Raw genomic sequence first — 20509 nt, 5'->3', positions numbered from 1 at the left:
AACTGCCTGCCATTCTGAAAAGGACCCGTTTATCCCGACTCTCTGCTTCCTGTCTGCCAACCAGTTCTCTATCCACATCAGTATATTATCCCCAATACCATGTGCTTTGATTTTGCACACCAATCTTTTGTGTGGGACCTTGTCAAAAGTCTTTTGAAAGTCCAAATACACCACATCCACTGGTTCTCCTTGTCCACTCTACTAGCTACATCTTCAAAAAATTACAGAAGATTTGTCAAGCATGATTTCCCTTTCATAAATCCATGCTGACTTGGACCAATCCTATCACTGCTTTCCAAATGCGCTGCTATTTCATCCTTAATGACAGATTCCAACATTTTCCCCACTACTGATGTCAGGCTAACCGGTCTATAATTACCCGTTTTCCCTCTCCTTTTTTAAAAAGTGGTGTTACATTAGCAACCTTCCAGTCCATAGGAACTGATCCAGAGTCGATAGACTGTTGGAAACTTATCACCAATGCATCCACTATTTCTCGGACCACTTCCTTAAGTACTCTGGGATGTAGGCTATCAGGCCCTGGAGATTTATCGACCTTCAATCCCGTCAATTTCCCTAACACAATTTCCTGCCTAATAAGGATATCCTTCAGTTCCTCCTTCTCACTAAACCCTCGGTCCCCTAGTACATCCGGAAGGTTATTTGTGTCTTCCTTTGTGAAGACAGAACCAAAGTACTTGTTCAATTGGTCTGCCATTTCTTTGTTCCCCATTATAAATTCACCCGAATCCGACTGCAAGGGACCTACGTTTGTCTTCATTAATCTTTTTCTCTTCACATATCTATAGAAGCTTTTGCAGTCAGTTTTTGTGTTTCCAGCAAGCTTCCTCTCGTACTCTATTTTCCCCCTCTTAATTAATTCTTTGAGGATATAACGAGCATGGTGGATAGAGGTGTACCGATGGATGTGGTGTATTTAGATTTCCAAAAGGCATTCGATAAGGTGCCACACAAAAGGTTACTGCAGAAGATAAAGATACGCGGAGTCAGAGGAAATGTATTAGCATGGATAGAGAATTGGTTGGCGAACAGAAAGCAGAGAGTCGGGATAAATGGGTCTTTTTCGGGTTGGAAATCGGTGGTTAGTGGTGTGCCACAGGGATCGGTGCTGGGACCACAACTGTTTACAATATACATAGATGACCTGGAAGAGGGGACAGAGTGTAGTGTAACAAAATTTGCAGATGACACAGAGATTAGTGGGAAAGCGGGTTGTGTAGAGGACACAGAGGGGCTGCAAAGAGATTTAGATAGGTTAAGCGAATGGGCTAAGGTTTGGCAGATGGAATACAATGTCGGAAAGTGTGAGGTCATCCACCTTGGGAAAAAAAAACAGTAAAAGGGAATATTATTTGAATGGGGAGAAATTACAACATGCTGCGGTGCAGAGGGACCTGGGGGCCCTTGTGCATGAATCCCAAAAAGTTAGTTTGCAGGTGCAGCAAGTAATCAGGAAGGCGAATGGAATGTTGGTCTTCATTGCGAGAGGGATGGAGTACAAAAGCAGGGAGGTCCTGCTGCAACTGTACAGGGTATTGGTGAGGCCGCACCTGGAGTACTGCGTGCAGTTTTGGTCACCTTACTTAAGGAAGGATATACTAGCTTTGGAGGGGGTACAGTGACGATTCACTAGGCTGATTCCGGAGATGAGGGGGTTACCTTATGATGATAGATTGAGTAGACTGGGTCTTTACTCGTTGGAGTTCAGAAGGATGAGGGGTGATCTTATAGAAACATTTAAAAATAATGAAAGGGATAGACAAGATAGAGGCAGAGAGGTTGTTTCCACTGGTCGGGGAGACTAGAACTTGGGGGCACAGCCTCAAAATACGGGGGGAGCCAATTTAGAACCGAGTTGAGAAAGAATCTCTTCTCCCAGAGGGTTGTGAATCTGTGGAATTCTCAGCCTAGGGAAGCAGTTGAGGCTAGCTCATTGAATGTATTCAAATCACAGATAGATAGATTTTTAAGCAATAAGGGAATTAAGGGTTACGGGGAGCGGGCGGGTAAGTGGAGCTGAGTCCACGGCCAGATCAGCCATGATCTTGTTGAATGGCGGAGCAGGCTCGAGGGGCTAGATAGACTACTCCTGTTCCTAATTCTTAAATTCTTATGTTCTTAATTAAACCCTTTGTCCTCCTCTGCTGAATTCTAAATTTCTCCCAGTCCTCCGGTTTGTTGCTTTTTCTGGCTAATTTGTATGCCTCTTCCTTGGATTTAACACTATCCTTAATTTCCCTTGTTAGCCACAGTTGAGCCACCTTCCCCGTTTTATTTTTACACCAGACAGGGATGTACAATTGCTGAAGTTCATCCATGTGATCTTTAAATGTTTGCCATTGCCTATCCACCGTCAACCCTCTAAGTATCATTTGCCAGTCTATTCTAGCCAATTAACGCCTCATACCGTCAAAGTTACCTTTCCTTAAGTTCAGGACCCTAGTTTCTGAATTAACTTTGTCACTCTCCATCTTAATAAAGAATTCTACCATATTATGGTCACTCTGCACCAAGGGGCCTCGCACAACAAGATTGCTAATTAGTCCCTTCTCATTCCACATCACCCAGTCTAGTATGGCCAGCTCTCTGGTTGGTTCCTCGACATATTGGTCTGGAAAACCATCCCTAATGCACTCCAGGAAATCCTCCTCCACCGCATTGCTACCAGTTTGATTAGCCCAATCAATATGTAGATTAAAGTCGCCCATGATAACTGCTGTACCTTTATTGCACACATCGCTTATTTTTTGTTTGATGCTGTCCCCAACCTCACTACTACTATTTGATGGCCTGTACACAACTCCCACTAGCGTTTTCTTCCGTAGCTCCACCCATACCGATTCCACATCATCCAAGCTAATGTCCATCTTTACTATTGCATTAATTTCCTCTTTAACCGGCAATGCCGCCCCACCTCCTTTTCCTTTCTGTCTATCCTTCCTAAATGTTGAATACCCCTGGATGTTGAGTTCCCAGCCTTGGTCACCCTGGAGCCATGTCTCCGTGATGCCAGTCACATCGTATCCGTTAACTGCTATCTGCGCAGTTAATTTGTCCACCTTATTCCGAATACTCCTCGCATTGAGGCACAGAGCCTTCAGGCTTGTCTTTTTAACACACTTTGACCCTTTAGAATTTTACTGTAAATTGGCCCTTTTTGTCTTTTGCCTTGGGTTTCTCTGCCCTCCACTTTTACTATTCTCCTTTCTATCTTTTGCTTCTGTCTCCATTCTATTTCCCTTTGTCTCCCTGCATACGTTCCCATCCCACTGCCATATTAGTTTAACTCCTCCCAAACAGCACTAGCAAACACTCCCCCTAGGACATTGGTTCCGGTCCTGCCCAGGTGCAGACCGTCCGGTTTGTACTGGTCCCACCTCTCCAGAACCGGTTCCAATGTCCCAGGAATTTGAATCCCTCCCTGCTGCACCACTGCTCAAGCCACGTATTCATCTGAGCTATCCTGCCATTCCTACTCTGACTAGCACGTGGCACTGGTAGCAATCCTGAGATTACTACTTTTGAGGTCCTACTTTTTAATTTAACTCCTAGCTCCCTAAATTGGTCTCATAGGACCTCATCCCTTTTTTTACCTATATCGTTGGTACCTATATGCACCACGACAACTGGCTGTTCACCCTCCCTTTTCAGAATGTCCTGCACCCGCTCCGAGACATCCTTGACCCTTGCACCAGGGAGGCAACATACGATGCTGGAGTCTCGGTTGCGGCCGCAGAAACGCCTATCTGTTCCCCTTACAATCGAATCCCCTATCACTATCGCTCTCCCACTCTTTTTCCTGCCCTCCTGTGCAGCAGAGCCAGCCACGGTGCCATGAACTTGGCTGCTGCTGCCCTCCCCTGATGAGTCATCCCCCTCAACAGTACTCAAAGCAATGTATCTGTTTTGCAGGGGTATGACTGCAGGGGACCCCTGCACTATCTTCCTTGCACTGCTCTTCCTGTTGGTCTTCCATTCCCTCTCTGGCAGTGGACCCTTTACCTGCGGTAAGACCAACTCGCTACACGTGCTGTTGACATCATTCTCAGCATCGTAGATGCTCCAGAGTTCATCCACCCGCAGCTCCAGTGCCGTAATGCGGTCTGTCAGAAGCTGGAGGCGGATACACTTCCCACACACGTAGTCGTCAGGATCACCGGAAGCGTCCCTGACTTCCCACATAGTACAGGACGGGCATAACACGTGTCCGAGCTCTCCTGCCATGACTTAACCCTTAGATACACTTAATTTGGCAACTAAAGCTAAAGGTTACTTACTGATGAAGAAAAGAAAAAGAAAAACAACTTACCAATCACTTACCCCCTTGGCTGTGACGTCACCTTTCGATTTCTTTCTACTTCTTTTCTGCCTCCCTGCTGCAGCTGCACCGGGAGGCCTTTATAGGCCTCTCGACACTCCCCGGACTGCCCGAACTCCTCCGACTGCCGCCTCTCCAACACGCTGGGCCTTTATAGGCCTCTCAACGCTCCTGTGCTTCAGGACAGGAGGGGCGAGAATTGGTGATAATTGGGGACGGGGAGGGGGGAGGGGGGAGGGGAACTGTTTGATTTGAGGATGTGTCTCCTCGAGCTGCTAGTTTGCTCAGGGAGCCCGGACTACAGTCTGCTATCTCTGCCTCTGTTTGTTTCCATTTCTCCCTCTTTGCCTCTGCTTCTGTCTGGTGTGAACTGCAGACGGAGCTGGGTAAATCGACCGTGCGAGGCTCTGTGCACATTGCAGTGAGTCTCACAGCACGCTAGAGGCCATACGGCCCATCGAGCCTGTGCCGGCTCTGTGACAGAGCGATCCAATCAGTTCCACTTCCCTCACTCTTTCCCCACAGCCCGGCAAACATTTCCTCTTCGAGTATTTATCCAATTCCCGGTTTGAAAGTTACTATTGAATCTGCTCCCACCGCCCTTTCAGGCAGCGCGTTCCCGATCACAACAACTCACTGTGTAAAAACATTCTCCCCATCTCCCCCTCGGGTTCTATTGCCGATTATCGTCAATCTGTGTCCCTCCAGTTACTGACCCTCCTGCCCCGGGAACAGTTTCTCTCGATCTACTCCGTCAAAACTCTTCCTGATTTTGAACACCTCGATTAAATCTCCCCTTAACCTTCTCTGCTCCAAGGAGAACAACCCCAGCTTCTCCAGTCTCCCCACGTAACTGAAGTCCCTCATCCCTGGGACCATTCTGGTTAATCTCCTCTGCACCCTCTCCAAGGCCTTCACATCCTTCCTAAAGTGCGGGGCCCAGAATTGGACACAATCCTCCAGCTGGGGCCGTACCCGTGTTTTATAAAGGATCTCCGCCCTGTTTGTCGCAGCTTCCCAGATGACATCATGAGAGCGACGGGACAAGTGGGGATGATTACACGGGATTAACGGCACAGACACAGGCCATTCGGCCCAACCAGTCCGTGCCGGCGTTTATGCTCCACTCGAGCCTCCTCCTGTCTTTCCTCATTTAAACCTATCAGCATCTCCCTCTATTCTCCTCTCCCTCCAATACTTGTCCAGCCTCCCCTTAAATACATCGAGACTATTCAGCTCAACCCCTCCCTGTGGCAGCGAGTTCCACATTCTCACCGCTCTCTGGGTAAAGAAGTTTCTCCTGAATTCCCCATTGGATTTCTTGGTGACTATCTTATATTGATGGCCTCCAGTTATGCTCTTCCCCACAAATCTTATGTTGAGCAGGTTGGGCCTATACTCATTGGAGTTTAGAAGAATGAGAGGTGATCTTATTGAAATGTATAAGATTCTTAAGGGGCTGGCCAAGGTAGATGCAGAGAGGATGTTTCCCCTCGTGGGGGAATCTAGAACTAAGGTTCATAGTTTCAGAATAAGGGGCTGCCCATTTAAAACTGAGATGAGGAGGAATTTCTTCTCTGAGAGGGTTGTAAATCTGTGGAATTCTCTGCCGCAGAGAGCTGTGGAGGCTGGGTCATTGAATATATTTAAGGCGGAGATAGACAGATTTTTGAACGATAAGGGAATAAAGGGTTATGGGTAACGGGCGGGGAAGTGGAGCTGAGCCCAGGATCAGATCAGCCATGATCTTATTGAATGGCGGAGCAGGCTCGAGGGGCTGAATGGCCGACTCCTGCTCCTATTTCGTATATAAGTGGAAACACTCTCTATGTCCACTCTATCAAAACCTTTCAGAATTTTAAAGACCTCTATTTGGTCAGGCCTCAGCCTACTCTTATCAAGAGAAAAAAAGACCCAGCCTGTTCATCCTTTCCTGATAGGTACACCCTCGCATTTCTGGTATGGTGCACCATACGGTGGCAGGAAGAGAGGGTTTAAAGTGGGAAAGGCCGCTGTACTTACAGCAACCAGTGGCATATCCACCATTTCCACCCTCTCTGCCCACACACACCTAGCAGGCACCGCCCCCCACCCCCATTCTCCCCCCTTTCTCCCCCCAACCCCCCCGTTCTCCCCCCAACCCCCCCCGTTCTCCCCCCGCCCCCCTGTTCTCCCCCCAACCCCCCCGTTCTCCCCCCAACCCCCCTGTTCTCCCTCCAACACCCCCGTTCTCCCTCCAACCCCCCCCGTTCTCCCCCGCCCCCCCCGCCCTCCCCATCTCCCCCCGCCCCCCCTTCTCCCCCCCCACCCCCCTCCACTCTCCCCCCCGCCCCCCCACCCCCCACACCACCGTAAATTCCAGCATTGAGCAGAGATGTGCTCATCCGGCATTGTTATGACGACGGAACGGGATGGCAGTTTAAAGGCAACTTTTACTGAACTTAGTGACAGGATAAAAGACTTGCATTTCTATAGCGCCTTTCACAACCTCAGGATGTCCCAAATCGTTTTACAGCCAATGAAGTACTTTATGAAGTGTAGTCGCTGTTATAATGTAGGAAACGCAGCAGTCAATTTGCGCACAGCAAGCTCCCACAGAAAGCATTGTGATAATGACCGGATAATCTGTTTTAGTGATGTTGGTTGAGGGATAAATATTGGCCCTAGGACACTGTGGAGAACTCCCCTGCTCTTCAAAATAATGCCATGGGATCTTTTACGTCCACTTGTGAGAGCTGACTGGGCCTCGGTTTAACATCTCATCCGAAAGACGTTCCCTCCGACAGTGCGGCGCTCCCTCAGTACTGCCCCTCCGACAGTGCGGCACTCCCTCAGTACTGCCCCTCCGACAGTGCGGCGCTCCCTCAGTACTGCCCCTCCGACAGTGCAGCACTCCCTCAGTACTGCCCCTCCGACAGTGCGGCACTCCCTCAGTACTGCCCCTCCGACAGTGCGGCGCTCCCTCAGTACTGCCCCTCCGACAGTGCAGCACTCCCTCAGTACTGCCCCTCCGACAGTGCGGCACTCCCTCAGTACTGCCCCTCCGACAGTGCAGCACTCCCCAGTACTGCCCCTCCGACAGTGCGGCGCTCCCTCAGTACTGCCCCTCCGACAGTGCGGCGCTCCCTCAGTACTGCCCCTCCGACAGTGCGGCGCTCCCTCAGTACTGCACCTCCGACAGTGCGGCGCTCCCTCAGTACTGCCCCGGGGAGTGTCGGCCTGGATTCCAGCTCAGATCTCTTAAGTGGGACTCGAACCCACGACCTCCTGACTCAGAAGCGAGTGAGTGCTGCCCACTGAGCTACAAGTGGCCTGTTTGGGATGTGAGCTTCCGGAGCTCTGAAATCACAGCGCGCCCTGCAGTTTAGTGAAAATGTGAGAATCGGCCTGTGTGTCGGTTCTGCAGCCCCTGGACTGCGCTCCAGGTCCTGAGCAGCAGACTCCAGGTCAGGTTTTTCCCTGCGCCATCTGGCAATGTACCTGGGGAGACCACACAGGGCTGCCTCTCATGCTGCAGTGAGTATGTTAACCATCCCATTGACGTCAGCAGAGAACCATTAATAAGAACACCAGGCACAGGCTCCTCGCTCCCCGGCTGTTTACTCTCGGTGCCAGCTCCCACCTCTCGCCCCGTGATCCGACAGGCCATCACCTTTCGCTGACCTTCGAGTCCGCTTAACCCTTTCCCTTACCTGTGGCGTGCGTTGTCACTTTAGTCCCTGTGCCCACACCCATGTGTAAACAAAGGCATCCTTCGGGAGAACTCTGCGTCCGAAGGCTCGCAGATCCGCACAGAATCATTGAACAATTCCCCCCCTTTTGCATATTTAAAGGGACACTGCTTGCCCTCCACACGCTGGCCTCCCGCTGTATCCTGCCTGTCCGCTGTCTCGAGCCATTGCTCAATTGCTTGCACGTGATTGCAACGTGTCTCTTCTGGGCTTTTCCCCCCAGCACAGTGCATGCAAGCTGCCTCACCCCTTATTGACAGGAACTGTGGGGTGCAGTTGGGGGGGTGGGCATGAATTACCTCGCCTCCAGCGCGGTGCCTGGGACACCTGCTCTGACAATTGCAGGGCACTTCCACCTTGTTGTGACTCACAATCCCACCCTGCGATCCTTGCCGACATATTTTACAACGTTTAACCATGAGAGGGACACTGGTGGGCCACTGAAACCCCGGCAGCAGCAGGGGTTAAAGGTTTCCGGAGTTTGGCGTGGGGCTCAGTGGGCGTGTTGGCTTCCTGACACTTGGACTGAGCCACATGGGCCAGGAAGCTGAGCCGGTCCAATCTGGCTGTGTGCTGGGTTTGCCGATCACTGCCAAAGCAGTGTGACTGGGACACCAACTGGTCTCGGCACTCCTGGCTTCGGCAGCGGAAAATTAATCCAGATCCCTCCCCTGATCGTTGTCCGGTCGCCCTTTCTGGGAACTTAGTGAGTGTGCCTATGTGCGTGCGTGTGTGTGTGAACCTGCTTGCGTGTATCCATGCGAACACGTGTGGGTGTGTACATGTGTCTGTGTCTGTGTGCGTGTATGTGTGCGCATTCATGGCGTGTGAGCAGGTGTGCGTGTGTGTATCAAGTGAGGATTGAATCAGAATCATCTGTAATGCCCACCAAGGTCGGATAGCTGAGCCTGATTCTGTCCTCTTGAGAAGCGAGCAGTGGGATACCGAGCCAAAGCAAGGAGCCTGGCCCCATTGCTTCCCATTCCCGAACCTCGTAAAAACCAACTGCGGCCTGCCCTTCCCCATCCCCCATCCCCCATCCCCCCCTCCCCACTTAACACAGACTAGACCGGAGATTGAAGCTGGACATTTTCCAGGCTTCACTCAGGGAAAATCCCAACTTTGTCCGGTTCTCTCGCATGCTGCCAAACATAAAGTCCAGGCACAGAGCACGGCCCCCTGGGTTTGGCCTCTGACAAGACACAAAAACCTCCCTAACTCTCTGAAAGATTCTCAGATTATCGTTGATTTGGCCAGAGCTGGGCTATTTATTTCAGTAAAGTGAATGATTCTAGCCCAGGGCTGGCACTGTGCTCCTCACTCTGCAGTCGCCCATTAGCGGTCACGCAGCTAATGGCTCCTCGGGGAACTGTTAGAGTGTCAGGCAGGTTACTAAACACACTCACAGACTCAGCACTCCTGCCCGATCAATCAAGCCGCAATGTTAATTGAGCACAGTAGCAATCAGTCTGAGTATTCGAAATAAATCCTGAGTTCCTCGCGACGCTCCCAATGGTGTCAGCCGTGGCTCAGTGAGCTCTCTTTCTCTCTCTGTCTCTCTCTCTCTCTCTCTTTGTCTCTCTCTGTCTCTCTCTCTGTCTCTCTCTCTCTGTCTCTCACCCCTGAGTCAGGAGGTCGTGGGTTCAAGCCCACGAGACTTACACACAAGACGGAGAAGAGGAGGAATTTCTTTTCTGAGGGTTGTAAATCTGTGGAATTCTCTGCCCCAGAGAGCTGTGGAGGCTGGGACATTGAATATATTTAAGGCAGAGATGCACAGATTGTTGAATGACAAGGGAGTCATGGGGAGCAGGCAGGGAGATGGAGTTGAGGCCAAGATCAGATCAGCCATGATCTTATTGAATGGCGGAGCAGGCTCGAGGGGCCAAATGGCCGACTCCTGCTCCTATTTCTTGTGTTAATCCAGTCACAACATTCCTCCATTGCCAGTACTGAGGGAGCGCCGCACTGTAGGAGGAGCAGTACTGAGGGAGCGCCGCACTGTAGGAGGGGCAGTACTGAGGGAGCGCCGCACTGTCGGAGGGGCAGTACTGACGGAGCGCCGCACTGTCGGAGGGGCAGTGCTGAATGAGCGCCGCACTGTCGGAGGGGCAGTACTGAGGGAACGCTGCACTGTCGGAGGGGCAGTACTGAGGGAGCGCCGCACTGTCGGAGGGGCAGTACTGAGGGAGTGCCGCACTGTCGGAGGGGCAGTACTGAGGGAGTGCCGCACTGTCGGAGGGGCAGTACTGAGGGAGTGCCGCACTGTCGGAGGGGCAGTACTGAGGGAGTGCCGCACTGTCGGAGGGGCAGTACTGAGGGAGTGCCGCACTGTCGGAGGGGCAGTACTGAGGGAGTGCTGCACTGTCGGAGGGGCAGTACTGAGGGAGCGCCGCACTGTCGGAGGGGCAGTACTGAGGGAGCGCAGCACTTTCGGAGGGGCAGTTCTGCGGGAGTGCCGCACTGTCGGAGGGGCAGTACTGAGGGAGTGCTGCACTGTCGGAGGGGCAGTACTGAGGGAGTGCTGCACTGTCGGAGGGGCAGTACTGAGGGAGTGCTGCACTGTCGGAGGAGCAGTACTGAGGGAACGCTGCACTGTCGGAGGGGCAGTACTGAGGGAGCGCCGCACTGTCGGACGGGCAGTACTGAGGGAGCACCACACTGTCGGAGGGGCAGTACTGAGGGAACGCTGCACTGTCGGAGGGGCAGTACTGAGGGAGCGCCGCACTGTCGGAGGGGCAGTACTGAGGGAGTGTTGCACTGTCGGAGGGGCAGTACTGAGGGAGCGCCGCACTGTCGGAGGGGCAGTACTGAGGGAGCGCCGCACTGTCGGAGGGGCAGTACTGAGGGAGCGCCGCACTGTCGGAGGGGCAGTACTGAGGGAGCGCCGCACTGTCGGAGGGGCAGTACTGAGGGAGCGCCGCACTGTCGGAGGAGCGGTACTGAGGGAGCGCCGCACTGTCGGAGGGGCAGTACTGAGGGAGCGCCGCACTGTCGGAGGGGCAGTACTGAGGGAGCGCCGCACTGTCGGAGGGGCAGTACTGAGGGAGCGCCGCACTGTCGGAGGAGCGGTACTGAGGGAGTGCTGCACTGTCGGAGGGACAGTACTGAGGGAGCGCCCCACTGTTGGAGGGGCAGTACTGAGGGAGCACCGCACTGTCGGAGGGGCAGTACTGAGGGAGCGCCCCACTGTTGGAGGGGCAGTACTGAGGGAGTGCCGCACTGTCGGAGGGGCAGTACTGAGGGAGCGCCCCACTGTTGGAGGGGCAGTACTGAGGGAGCACCGCACTGTCGGAGGGGCAGTACTGAGGGAGCGCCGCACTTTCGGAGGGGCAGTTCTGCGGGAGTGCCGCACTGTCGGAGGGGCAGTACTGAGGGAGTGCTGCACTGTCGGAGGGGCAGTACTGAGGGAGTGCTGCACTGTCGGAGGGGCAGTACTGAGGGAGTGCTGCACTGTCGGAGGGGCAGTACTGAGGGAACGCTGCACTGTCGGAGGGGCAGTACTGAGGGAGCGCCGCACTGTCGGAGGGGCAGTACTGAGGGAGCACCACACTGTCGGAGGGGCAGTACTGAGGGAACGCTGCACTGTCGGAGGGGCAGTACTCAGGGAGTGTTGCACTGTCGGAGGGGCAGTACTGAGGGAGTGTTGCACTGTCGGAGGGGCAGTACTGAGGGAGCGCCGCACTGTCGGAGGGGCAGTACTGAGGGAGCGCCGCACTGTCGGAGGGGCAGTACTGAGGGAGCGCCCCACTGTCGGAGGGGCAGTACTGAGGGAGCACCGCACTGTCGGAGGGGCAGTACTGAAGGAGAGAAAGCGAAAGACTGAGACCAGAGGGAGGTAACAGAGAACGAGAGAGGGAGGAACATGGAGAGAGAGGGGGGGGAATAGAACCAGACTTCATGCTGACTCCTGGACACGACTTCCAATCCTTCTCCAATCCGGGCAACAACAACACCTTGTATTTACATAGCACCTGTAACGTAGCGAAATGGCCCAAAGTGCTTCACAGGAGTATTATAAGATAAAAAATTTGACACCAAGCCACATAAAGAGAAATTAGCGCAGGTGAGCCAAAGCTTGGTCAAAGAGGTAGGTTTTAAGGATCGCCTTGAAGCAGGAGAGAGTTAGGGAGGTTTAGGGAGGGTGTTCCAGAGCTTGGGGCCCAGGCAACAGAAGGCACGGCCACCAATGGTTGAGCGATTATAATCAGGAATGCTCAAGGGGGCAGAATTAGAGGAGCACAGACATCTCGAGGGGATTGTGGGTCTGGAGGAGATTATAGAAATGGGGAGGGGCGAGGGCCATGGAAGGATTGGAAAACAAGAATGAGAATTTTGAAATCGAGGCATTGCTTAACCGGAAGCCAATGTAGAGTACAGAGGTGATGGGTGAGCGGGACCTGGTGCGAGTTAGGACACGGGTAGTCGAGTTTTGGATGACCTCTAGTTTACGTAGGGTAGAATGTGGGAGGCCAGCCAGGAGTGTGTTGGAATAGTCAAGTCTGGAGGTAACAAAGGCATGAATGAGGGCTTCAGCAGCGGATAAGCTGAGGCAGGGGCTGAGATGGGCGATGTTACGGAGGTGGAAATAGACGGTCTTAGTTATGGCGCGGATCTGTGGCCAGAAGCTCATTTCAGGGTCAAATACTACACCAAGGTTGTGAACAGTCTGGTTCAGCCTCAGACAGAAGTTGGGGAGAGGGATGGAGTCAGTGTCTAGGGAACGGAGTTTGTGGCGGGGACCGAAAACAATGGCTTTGGTCTTCCCAATGTTCAATTGGAGAAAATTTCTGCTCATTCAGAACTGGATGTGGGACAACAGTCTGACAATTTCCAGACGGAGGAGGAGTCGAGAGAAGTGGGGGTGAGGTAGAGCTGGGTGTCGTCAGCGTACATGTGGAAACTGACCCTGTGTTTTCCGATGATGTCGCCGAGGGGCAGCATGTAAATGAGAAATAGGAGGGGCCAAGGATAGATCCTGGGGGGACACCAGAGGTAACGATGTGGGGGTGGGAAGAGAAGCCGTTGCAGGTGATTCTCTGGCTACGATGAGAGGGATAAGAATGGAACCAGGCGAGTGCAGTCCCACCCAGCTGGACCATGGTGGAGAGGCGTTGGAGGAGGACGGAGTGGTCAACCGTGTCAAAGGCTGCAGACAGGTCGAGGAGGACGAGGAGGGATAGTTTACCTTTATCACACTCACAAAGGAGGGCAACACTCATTGACCTAAATCTTTTGTTTCCCGTCCATCAACCACCCATTCTGTTACCTTTCCCCTCGTACCATGAGCCTGAATCTTTCTAACACGGCTTTAGTGAGACATTTTGCTGAGCAGCTTCAGAAAGCCCATACACACGGCATCTGGCAAGTCAGCTTTATCTATTCAACCAATTACAACAACTTACATTTATAAATTCCGGCAATGCAGAAAAGTATCCCCAAAATATCCCAAGGCGTTTCACAAAAGCATGATCCGTCAATAATAGATACCGAGCCGAAGGAGGAGATATTTGGAGGATTTGGTCAAACAGGGAGGTTTCAAGGTGCGTCTTAAAGGAGGAAGGAGAGGTGGAGAGGTTTAGGGAGGGAGTTCCAGAGCTTGGGGCCCAGGCAGCTGAAGGCACGGCCACCGATGGTGGAGCGATGGATGGGTGGCGGGGGGGGGGGGAATGCAAAGGAGGCTGGATCAGATGACCAGAGAGTTCAGGGGAGTGGGGGCAGGGGGCTGCTAGGGCTGGAGGAGATTTCAGAGATAGGGAGGGGTGAGGCCTTGGGGGGATTTAAAAACAAGGGTGAGAATTTTACATTTGAGGCAGGGGTGAGGGTGAATGGGATTTTGGGCTGGGTAAGATATGGGCAGCAGAATTATGCCTGAGTTTAAAATGTGAGGCCGGCAGAATCAATTTGGAATAGTCGAATCTGGGGGCCACAAACGCACAGGTGAGGGTTTCAGCAGCAGATGGGCTGAAGGCGATGTTATTCAAGTAGAAGTAGGCGGTCTTAGTGATTGAGAGGAAATGGGGTCGGAAACTCAGCTTGTGGTTGAGTAGGATGTCAGTCACGTCTTTTAATAACTGTATCTAACCAGTGCTGTACCCGCCCTGGGAGTGTTTGATGGGACAGTGTAGAGGGAACTTTACTCTGTATCTAACCCGTGCTGTACCTGCCCTGGGAGTGTTAGATGGGACAGTGTAGAGGGAACTTTACTCTGTATCTAACCCGTGCTGTACCTGCCCTGGGAGTGTTAGATGGGACAGTGTAGAGGGAACTTTACTCTGTATCTAACCCGTGCTGTACCTGCCCTGGGAGTGTTAGATGGGACAGTGTAGAGGGAGCTTTACTCTGTATCTAACCCGTGCTGTACCTGCCCTGGGGGTGTTTGATGGGACAGTGTAGAGGGAGCTTTACTCTGTATCTAACCCCATGCTGTACCTGCCCTGGGATTGTTTGATGGGACAGTGTAGAGAAAGCTTTACTCTGTATCTAACCCCCTGTACCTGCCCTTGTAGTGTTTGATGGGACAGTGTAGAGGGAGCGTTACTCTGTATCTAACCCGTGCTGTACCTGCCCTGGGAGTGTTTGATGGGACAGTGTAGAGGGAGCTTTACTCTGTATCTAACTCCCGTGCTGTACCTACCCTGAGAGTGTTTGATGGGACAGTGTAGAGGGAGCTTTACTCTGTATCTAACTCCGTGCTGTACCTGCCCTGGGAGTGTGTGATGGGACAGTGTAGAGGGAGCTTTACTCTGTATCTAACCCTGTGCTGTACCTGCCCTGGGAGTGTTTGATGGGACAGTGTAGAGGGAGCGTGACGAGGAATGATCAGCTGTTGTAGGTTCACATGTTGAGAATTGGCCTTTATTTTCTGTGGGCTTGAGGGAGGGACATATTCCAGCATTTTAATCAGGAGGTGCTGGGTTCTCTTATATTTGATGCTGAGGAACATTTCTCGTGTTTTAGCAAACACTGTAAACCATGTAAATGATGGCAGACTCCATCACCGACAGTGTAATGGCAGAGCTCATGTATGTTTTTCCCTTAACTCCTCCCCAGCGTCAAACTTAAAATGTCTGTCAAATAATACAACTTTTGGTCAGCTGTCCTATCACCTTATGAGGCTCGGTATAGCGCTCCTGTGAAGCACCTTGGGACGTTTGACTGCATTAAAGGCACTATATAAATGCACGTTGTTGTCGTTGATTGAGCCTCCCTCAAAAATTAGATTAGTTTTTTTATTTCGTGCCTCTTTCTTTCGGCCCATTTCTTTTTTTTTCTCCATCTTAGCGTTTTGGAGTCTTCTGGTGAAATTATGTTCCCCCCCCACGAAGTTTCCTCCCGTCTCCTGCTGTCGATCCGGACCATCGCTGGGGTACAGGGCCACACTGGCACACCACCCCCACCCACGTACAGCCATTCTTCGCGTGTGGGCCTGCGTTCAGTGTTGGTAGATATTCATTCGATCCCCAGGGCAAGGGGATAGCTCAGATGGGCCCCATTCCTCCCTCTCCCACTTACCCCTCGCACTTTCCCAGGGTCGCTGGACAGCACCCGGGGTCACGGGCAGCTTGCCTGATATCTGCAGCCCAGGGATTCTGAATCCAACCGTAGCCCCCTTTTACTCCCTGCTCCCCTCCCCCCTCCATCACCCCTATCTGCCACCTTGGCTGAGCTGAACTATCTCGGCACAGGCTGGGAATCAAACCTGGGACTTTCCTGGTATACAGGAGTGTCTCACCTCCTGACTCCCCAAAGCCTTTCCACCGTCTACAAGGCACAAGTCAGGAGTGTGATGGAATACTCTCCACTTGCCTGGATGGTGCAGCTCCAACAACACTCGAGAAGCTCGACACCATCCAGGACAAAGCAGCCGCTTGATCGGCCCCCCATCCCCCACCTTCAACACTCACTCCCTCCACCACCGGCGCACCGTGGCTGCAGTGTGCACCATCTACAAGATGCACTGCAGCAACTCGCCAAGGCTTCTTCGGCAGCACCTCCCAAACCCACGACCTCTACCACCTAGAAGGACAAGGGCAGCAGGCGCATGGGAACACCACCACCTCCACGTTCCCCTCCCAGTCACACACCATCCTGACTTGGGAAATATATCGGCCGTTCCTTCATCGTCGCTGGGTCACAATCCTGGAACTCCCTCCCTAACAGCACTGTGGGAGCACCTTCACCACACGGACTGCAGCGGTTCACCACCACCTACTGACGGGCAATTAGGGATGGGCAATAAATGCCGGCCTTGCCAGCGACGCCCACATCCCAGGAACGAAAAAAAAACATAACTCGACAGCTAACAGTCACAGCCCACCGCCTGAGCCCTTGGCCACAGGGTTTGGGAGTCCTGTGATTCAATAGCTTCCTACTGCAGTTCGAATCCACCAGTCCGCACCGCTCCATGTCAGCTTTTCCAGGGTACCACTCATTCACAAGAAGCCTTTTGCCCACTGCAGGCTCCGGGAAGCAGGGCTGTGGAGGATTCGGGATCTCCCCTCCAACTGTGGCTCCAATAAGCTCCCCATTCAGTCACTGAGCCACTCTGTTCCCTAATTGGCCTGTCGGGATAGCATTAACTTTTTATTCGCTTCAAGGCAGTGAGAACACAAAATGAACAAGAACCAGCGCCGGAACTGAAAAGTGACTGAATTCCTCAAAAATCAAAAAAGCAAAAATAGCGAGCGAGGGAGGGTTGTGGGTGGGGGGGTTCAAATGTTTCCAAAAGGCACTTTTATATATTCAAGCTTTAAATCGTTGAACCCTTGCTTTCAGGGAATGTAAGATCGGTGCACAGACAGGAATTGATGTGTGCGTTATGGGAGTTCTAGATGTTCAAAAGCAGCTTCAAACCTCCTAGTTCAGGAAATAGATGTTCTGATAATCGGCTGTGAAAAGATCAGCTTCGGCAAAGGATAAAGGTGCTTTCGCCTTACGCATTGGCACTGAGAAATGTGGAGTGGCCTGCCTCTGCCCAGGCGCTGAGAGATGAAGGGGCATTGCCAGGCCGAGGAGACTCTGTGCCCACCCTGCCTCCCACCATGGGCACCGGTGCTTCTGGCAACGCCACAGCCATCCGCGGCATACCTGAATGTCTGTCTGTCTGTCCCCAGAGGAGAACGCTCACAAACTGGCCTTCGAGTCTCTGGAGGAACTGGATTGGTGTTTGGAGCAACTGGAAACACTGCAAACGCGGCATTCTGTCAGTGAGATGGCATCCAACAAGGTAAGCTCACCGTGGGCAGGGGTGGGTGGGCCGGGGAGTGGGGGGCCGTTGCCATGCTCTGTGTGGGGCGTTGAGGCTAATGGGCTTCCTCCAGACCCTCTGCGGTGTAACCTTCACCTCCTGATGTCACCACCCGCCTGAAGTGGACCACGCGGTAACTCCGGAGTAACATCCACGGTGGGTCAGGGACATGGGGCGTTCAAGGGGATATGGGCCGAGCTGGAAAATACTTCCGGGAGAGGGTCTATGTCCACTCCTATGTCTCCTCCCCGTGATGCCATGGATCGGAGCAGCCACTGACGGAGGTTAAGTGAGAAACGTACTGTTGCATGTTGAGAATATCAGTGCGTTAGTTGCATGTGACGTTAAAATGGTGCGTGGCTGATCTTTCACACCCTCCCCGTGACCCCGCTCCCGTCACTGTTTGTTTCTCGACAGGCCTGACCGTATTCCGGGAGCACTGCACCGTCTCTCCGGATGAGACGTTAAACCGAGGCCCCATCTGCCCTCTCAGGTAGACGTAAAAGATCTCACAGCCACTATTTCAATCAGGAGCAGGGGAGTTCTCCCCGGGTTCCTGGGGACATTATTTATCCCTCAAACCAACACCACATTTATTTTTTAAAAAACACATCAACTGGACAATCACCTCACTGCTGTCTGTGGGATCTTGCTGTGTCAAATCTTTGCCTGTGTGACTGCACTTCAAGGAAATTAACCGTGCAGGAAGTACCTTCTTGCTGAGAGATGCAGCCAGATTGCTTTATTTCCTGTTAAGCAGCACGTTGGTCTCTCTCATTTTCCTGATGCTTGCTCTGAAATCTTAAGAGCAAAAGATTTAGGAGCAGGAGGAGGCCTTCTGGCCCCTCGAGCCTGCTCTGCCATTCAAGAAGATCATGGCTGATCTTCAACCACAACCCCACTTCACTGCCCAATCCCATTATCCCTTGATTTCCCTAAAATCCCAAAATCTATCACTCTCAGCCTCAAATATACTCAATGACTGAGCCTCCACAGCCCTCTGGGGCAGAGAATTCCAAAGATTCACCACCCTCTGAGTGAAGAAACTCTTCCTCATCTCAGTCCTAAATGGCCGACCCCTTATCCTGAGACTGTGACCCCTGGTTCTTGACTCTCCAGCCCGGGGAAAGGGAACCACATTGTCACAAATCCCCACCCCTCCCCCCCCACCTTCCGTCCCAGCACCCCCCCCACACCCCAGCACCCCCCCCCACACCCCATCTTGCTGATCGGAACAAACCTGTATGGCCTGTCGCCGCTTAAAGCCACGTGTCAGGAACCCCACTGGCCAGAGAGCATTACAGTGAGGGGTGTGGGGTATATCAGTGTTACAGTGAGGGATGTGCGGTATATCAGTGTTACAGTGAGGGGTGTGGGGTGTATCAGAGTTACAGTGAGGGGTGTGGGGTATATCAGTGTTACAGTGAGGGGTGTGGGGTATATCAGTGTTACAGTGAGGGGTATGGGGTATATCAGTGTTACAGTGAGGGGTGTGGGGTGTATCAGTGTTACAGTGAGGGGTGTGGGGTATATCAGTGTTACAGTGAGGGGTGTGGGGTGTATCTGTTACAGTGAGGGGTGTGGGGTATATCAGTGTTACAGTGAGGGGTGTGGGGTGTATCAGTGTTACAGTGAGGGGTGTGGGGTATATCAGTGTTACAGTGAGGGGTGTGGGGTGTATCAGTGTTACAGTGAGGGGTGTGGGGTATATCAGTGTTACAGTGAGGGGTGTCGGGTATATCAGTGTTACAGTGAGGGGTGTGGGGTATATCAGTGTTACAGTGAGGGGTGTGGGGTGTGGTATATCAGTGTTACAATGAGTCGTGTTTGGTGTATCAGTGTTACAGTGAGGGGTGTGGGGTATATCAGTGTTACAATGAGTCGTGTGGGGTGTATCAGTGTTACAGTGAGGGGTGTGGGGTATATCAGTGTTACAGTGAGGAGTGTGGGGTGTATCAGTGTTACAGTGAGTCGTGTGGGGTATATCAGTGTTACAGTGAGGGGTGTGCGGTATATCAGTGTTACAATGAGTCGTGTGGGGTGTATCAGTGTTACAGTGAGGGGTGTGGGGTATATCAGTGTTACAGTGAGGAGTGTGGGGTGTATCAGTGTTACAGTGAGTCGTGTGGGGTATATCAGTGTTACAGTGAGGGGTGTGCGGTATATCAGTGTTACAGTGAGGGGTGTGGGGTATATCAGTGTTACAATGAGTCGTGTGGGGTATATCAGTGTTACAGTAAGGGGTGTGGGGTATATCAGTGTTTGTTGAGATATTTGGATATTTGCATCAGTGAAATATCTGGATAGTTCCCTACATGTGTTTCCCATGGCTCGGATGCATTTTCCTGCTCCAGTAACAGCGCTCCCAGTTTGGACTGTGTTAACACCTTTATTTAACGAGCCACTTTGCTTCTCTCAACAGTTTAAGAGGATGCTGAACCGAGAGCTAACGCAACTGTCCGAGACAAGCCGCTCAGGAAACCTGGTCTCCGAGTTCATAAGCCACACGTTTTTAGGTGAGTGAGATAGAATGTCCAGGTGTTTTGTCCATGTGTGTGCCTGTTGTTAGGTGTCAGCCATGGGTCACTGGGGCGCCCTCTCTCATCTCTCAGACAGAGGCTCGTGGGTTTGAGTCCCCAACTCCAGAGGCTGGAACCCATAATCCAGGCTGGCATTCCCAGTGCAGTACTGAGGGAGCGACGCACTGTCGGAGGGGCAGTACTGAGGGAGTGTCCTACCATTTAATGTGTTTTCCCTTGCCTTGTTAGCCCTCCCCAAATGCATCACCTCACACTTCTCTGGATTGAATTCCATTTGCCACTGTTCTGCCCGCCTGACCAGTTCATGGATAACTTCCTGCAGTAATCGATACTAAAGCTGATTTTAGTATCATCTGCAAATTTCTTAATCATAATCCCTACATTCAAGTCTAAATATTGATATATACCACAAAAGTACTGAGCCCTGTGGAGCCCCACTGGAAACAGACTTCCAGTCACAAAAACATCCATCGGCCATGCTTCTTCTCAGGTGCTCCCTCGTGTCGAGGATGACTTGCTTCCACGCCAAAAAGAGATGAGTTCACAGGTGTTTCAATGAAGGACCTAATATTCCAGGTCTTGTACTACATCCTGAAGGGCGGAAGATGCCTGTGTGTGGATTTTTTTAAACGTTTGGTGACCGTTGCAC

At 52.2% G+C, this 20509-nt stretch overlaps 1 protein-coding gene across 3 annotated transcripts in view; it reads left to right on the top strand.

The window, feature by feature from the left end:
- LOC139228500 (3',5'-cyclic-AMP phosphodiesterase 4C-like) overlaps positions 1-20509 on the top strand; it is a 101468-nt gene that overhangs the window by 57129 nt on the left and 23830 nt on the right. For all 3 annotated transcript variants that reach the window (XM_070859567.1, XM_070859566.1, XM_070859568.1), the window contains 2 exons: positions 17187-17299; positions 19743-19836. In XM_070859567.1, the coding sequence (XP_070715668.1) occupies positions 17187-17299; positions 19743-19836 (207 nt within the window). The remainder of the gene's footprint in view (positions 1-17186; positions 17300-19742; positions 19837-20509) is intronic.

The sequence above is a fragment of the Pristiophorus japonicus genome, chromosome 18, assembly GCF_044704955.1.
Source record: "Pristiophorus japonicus isolate sPriJap1 chromosome 18, sPriJap1.hap1, whole genome shotgun sequence".
Classification (NCBI taxonomy): Eukaryota; Metazoa; Chordata; class Chondrichthyes; family Pristiophoridae; genus Pristiophorus; species Pristiophorus japonicus.
This window is presented reverse-complemented; position numbering and strand designations above follow the sequence as displayed.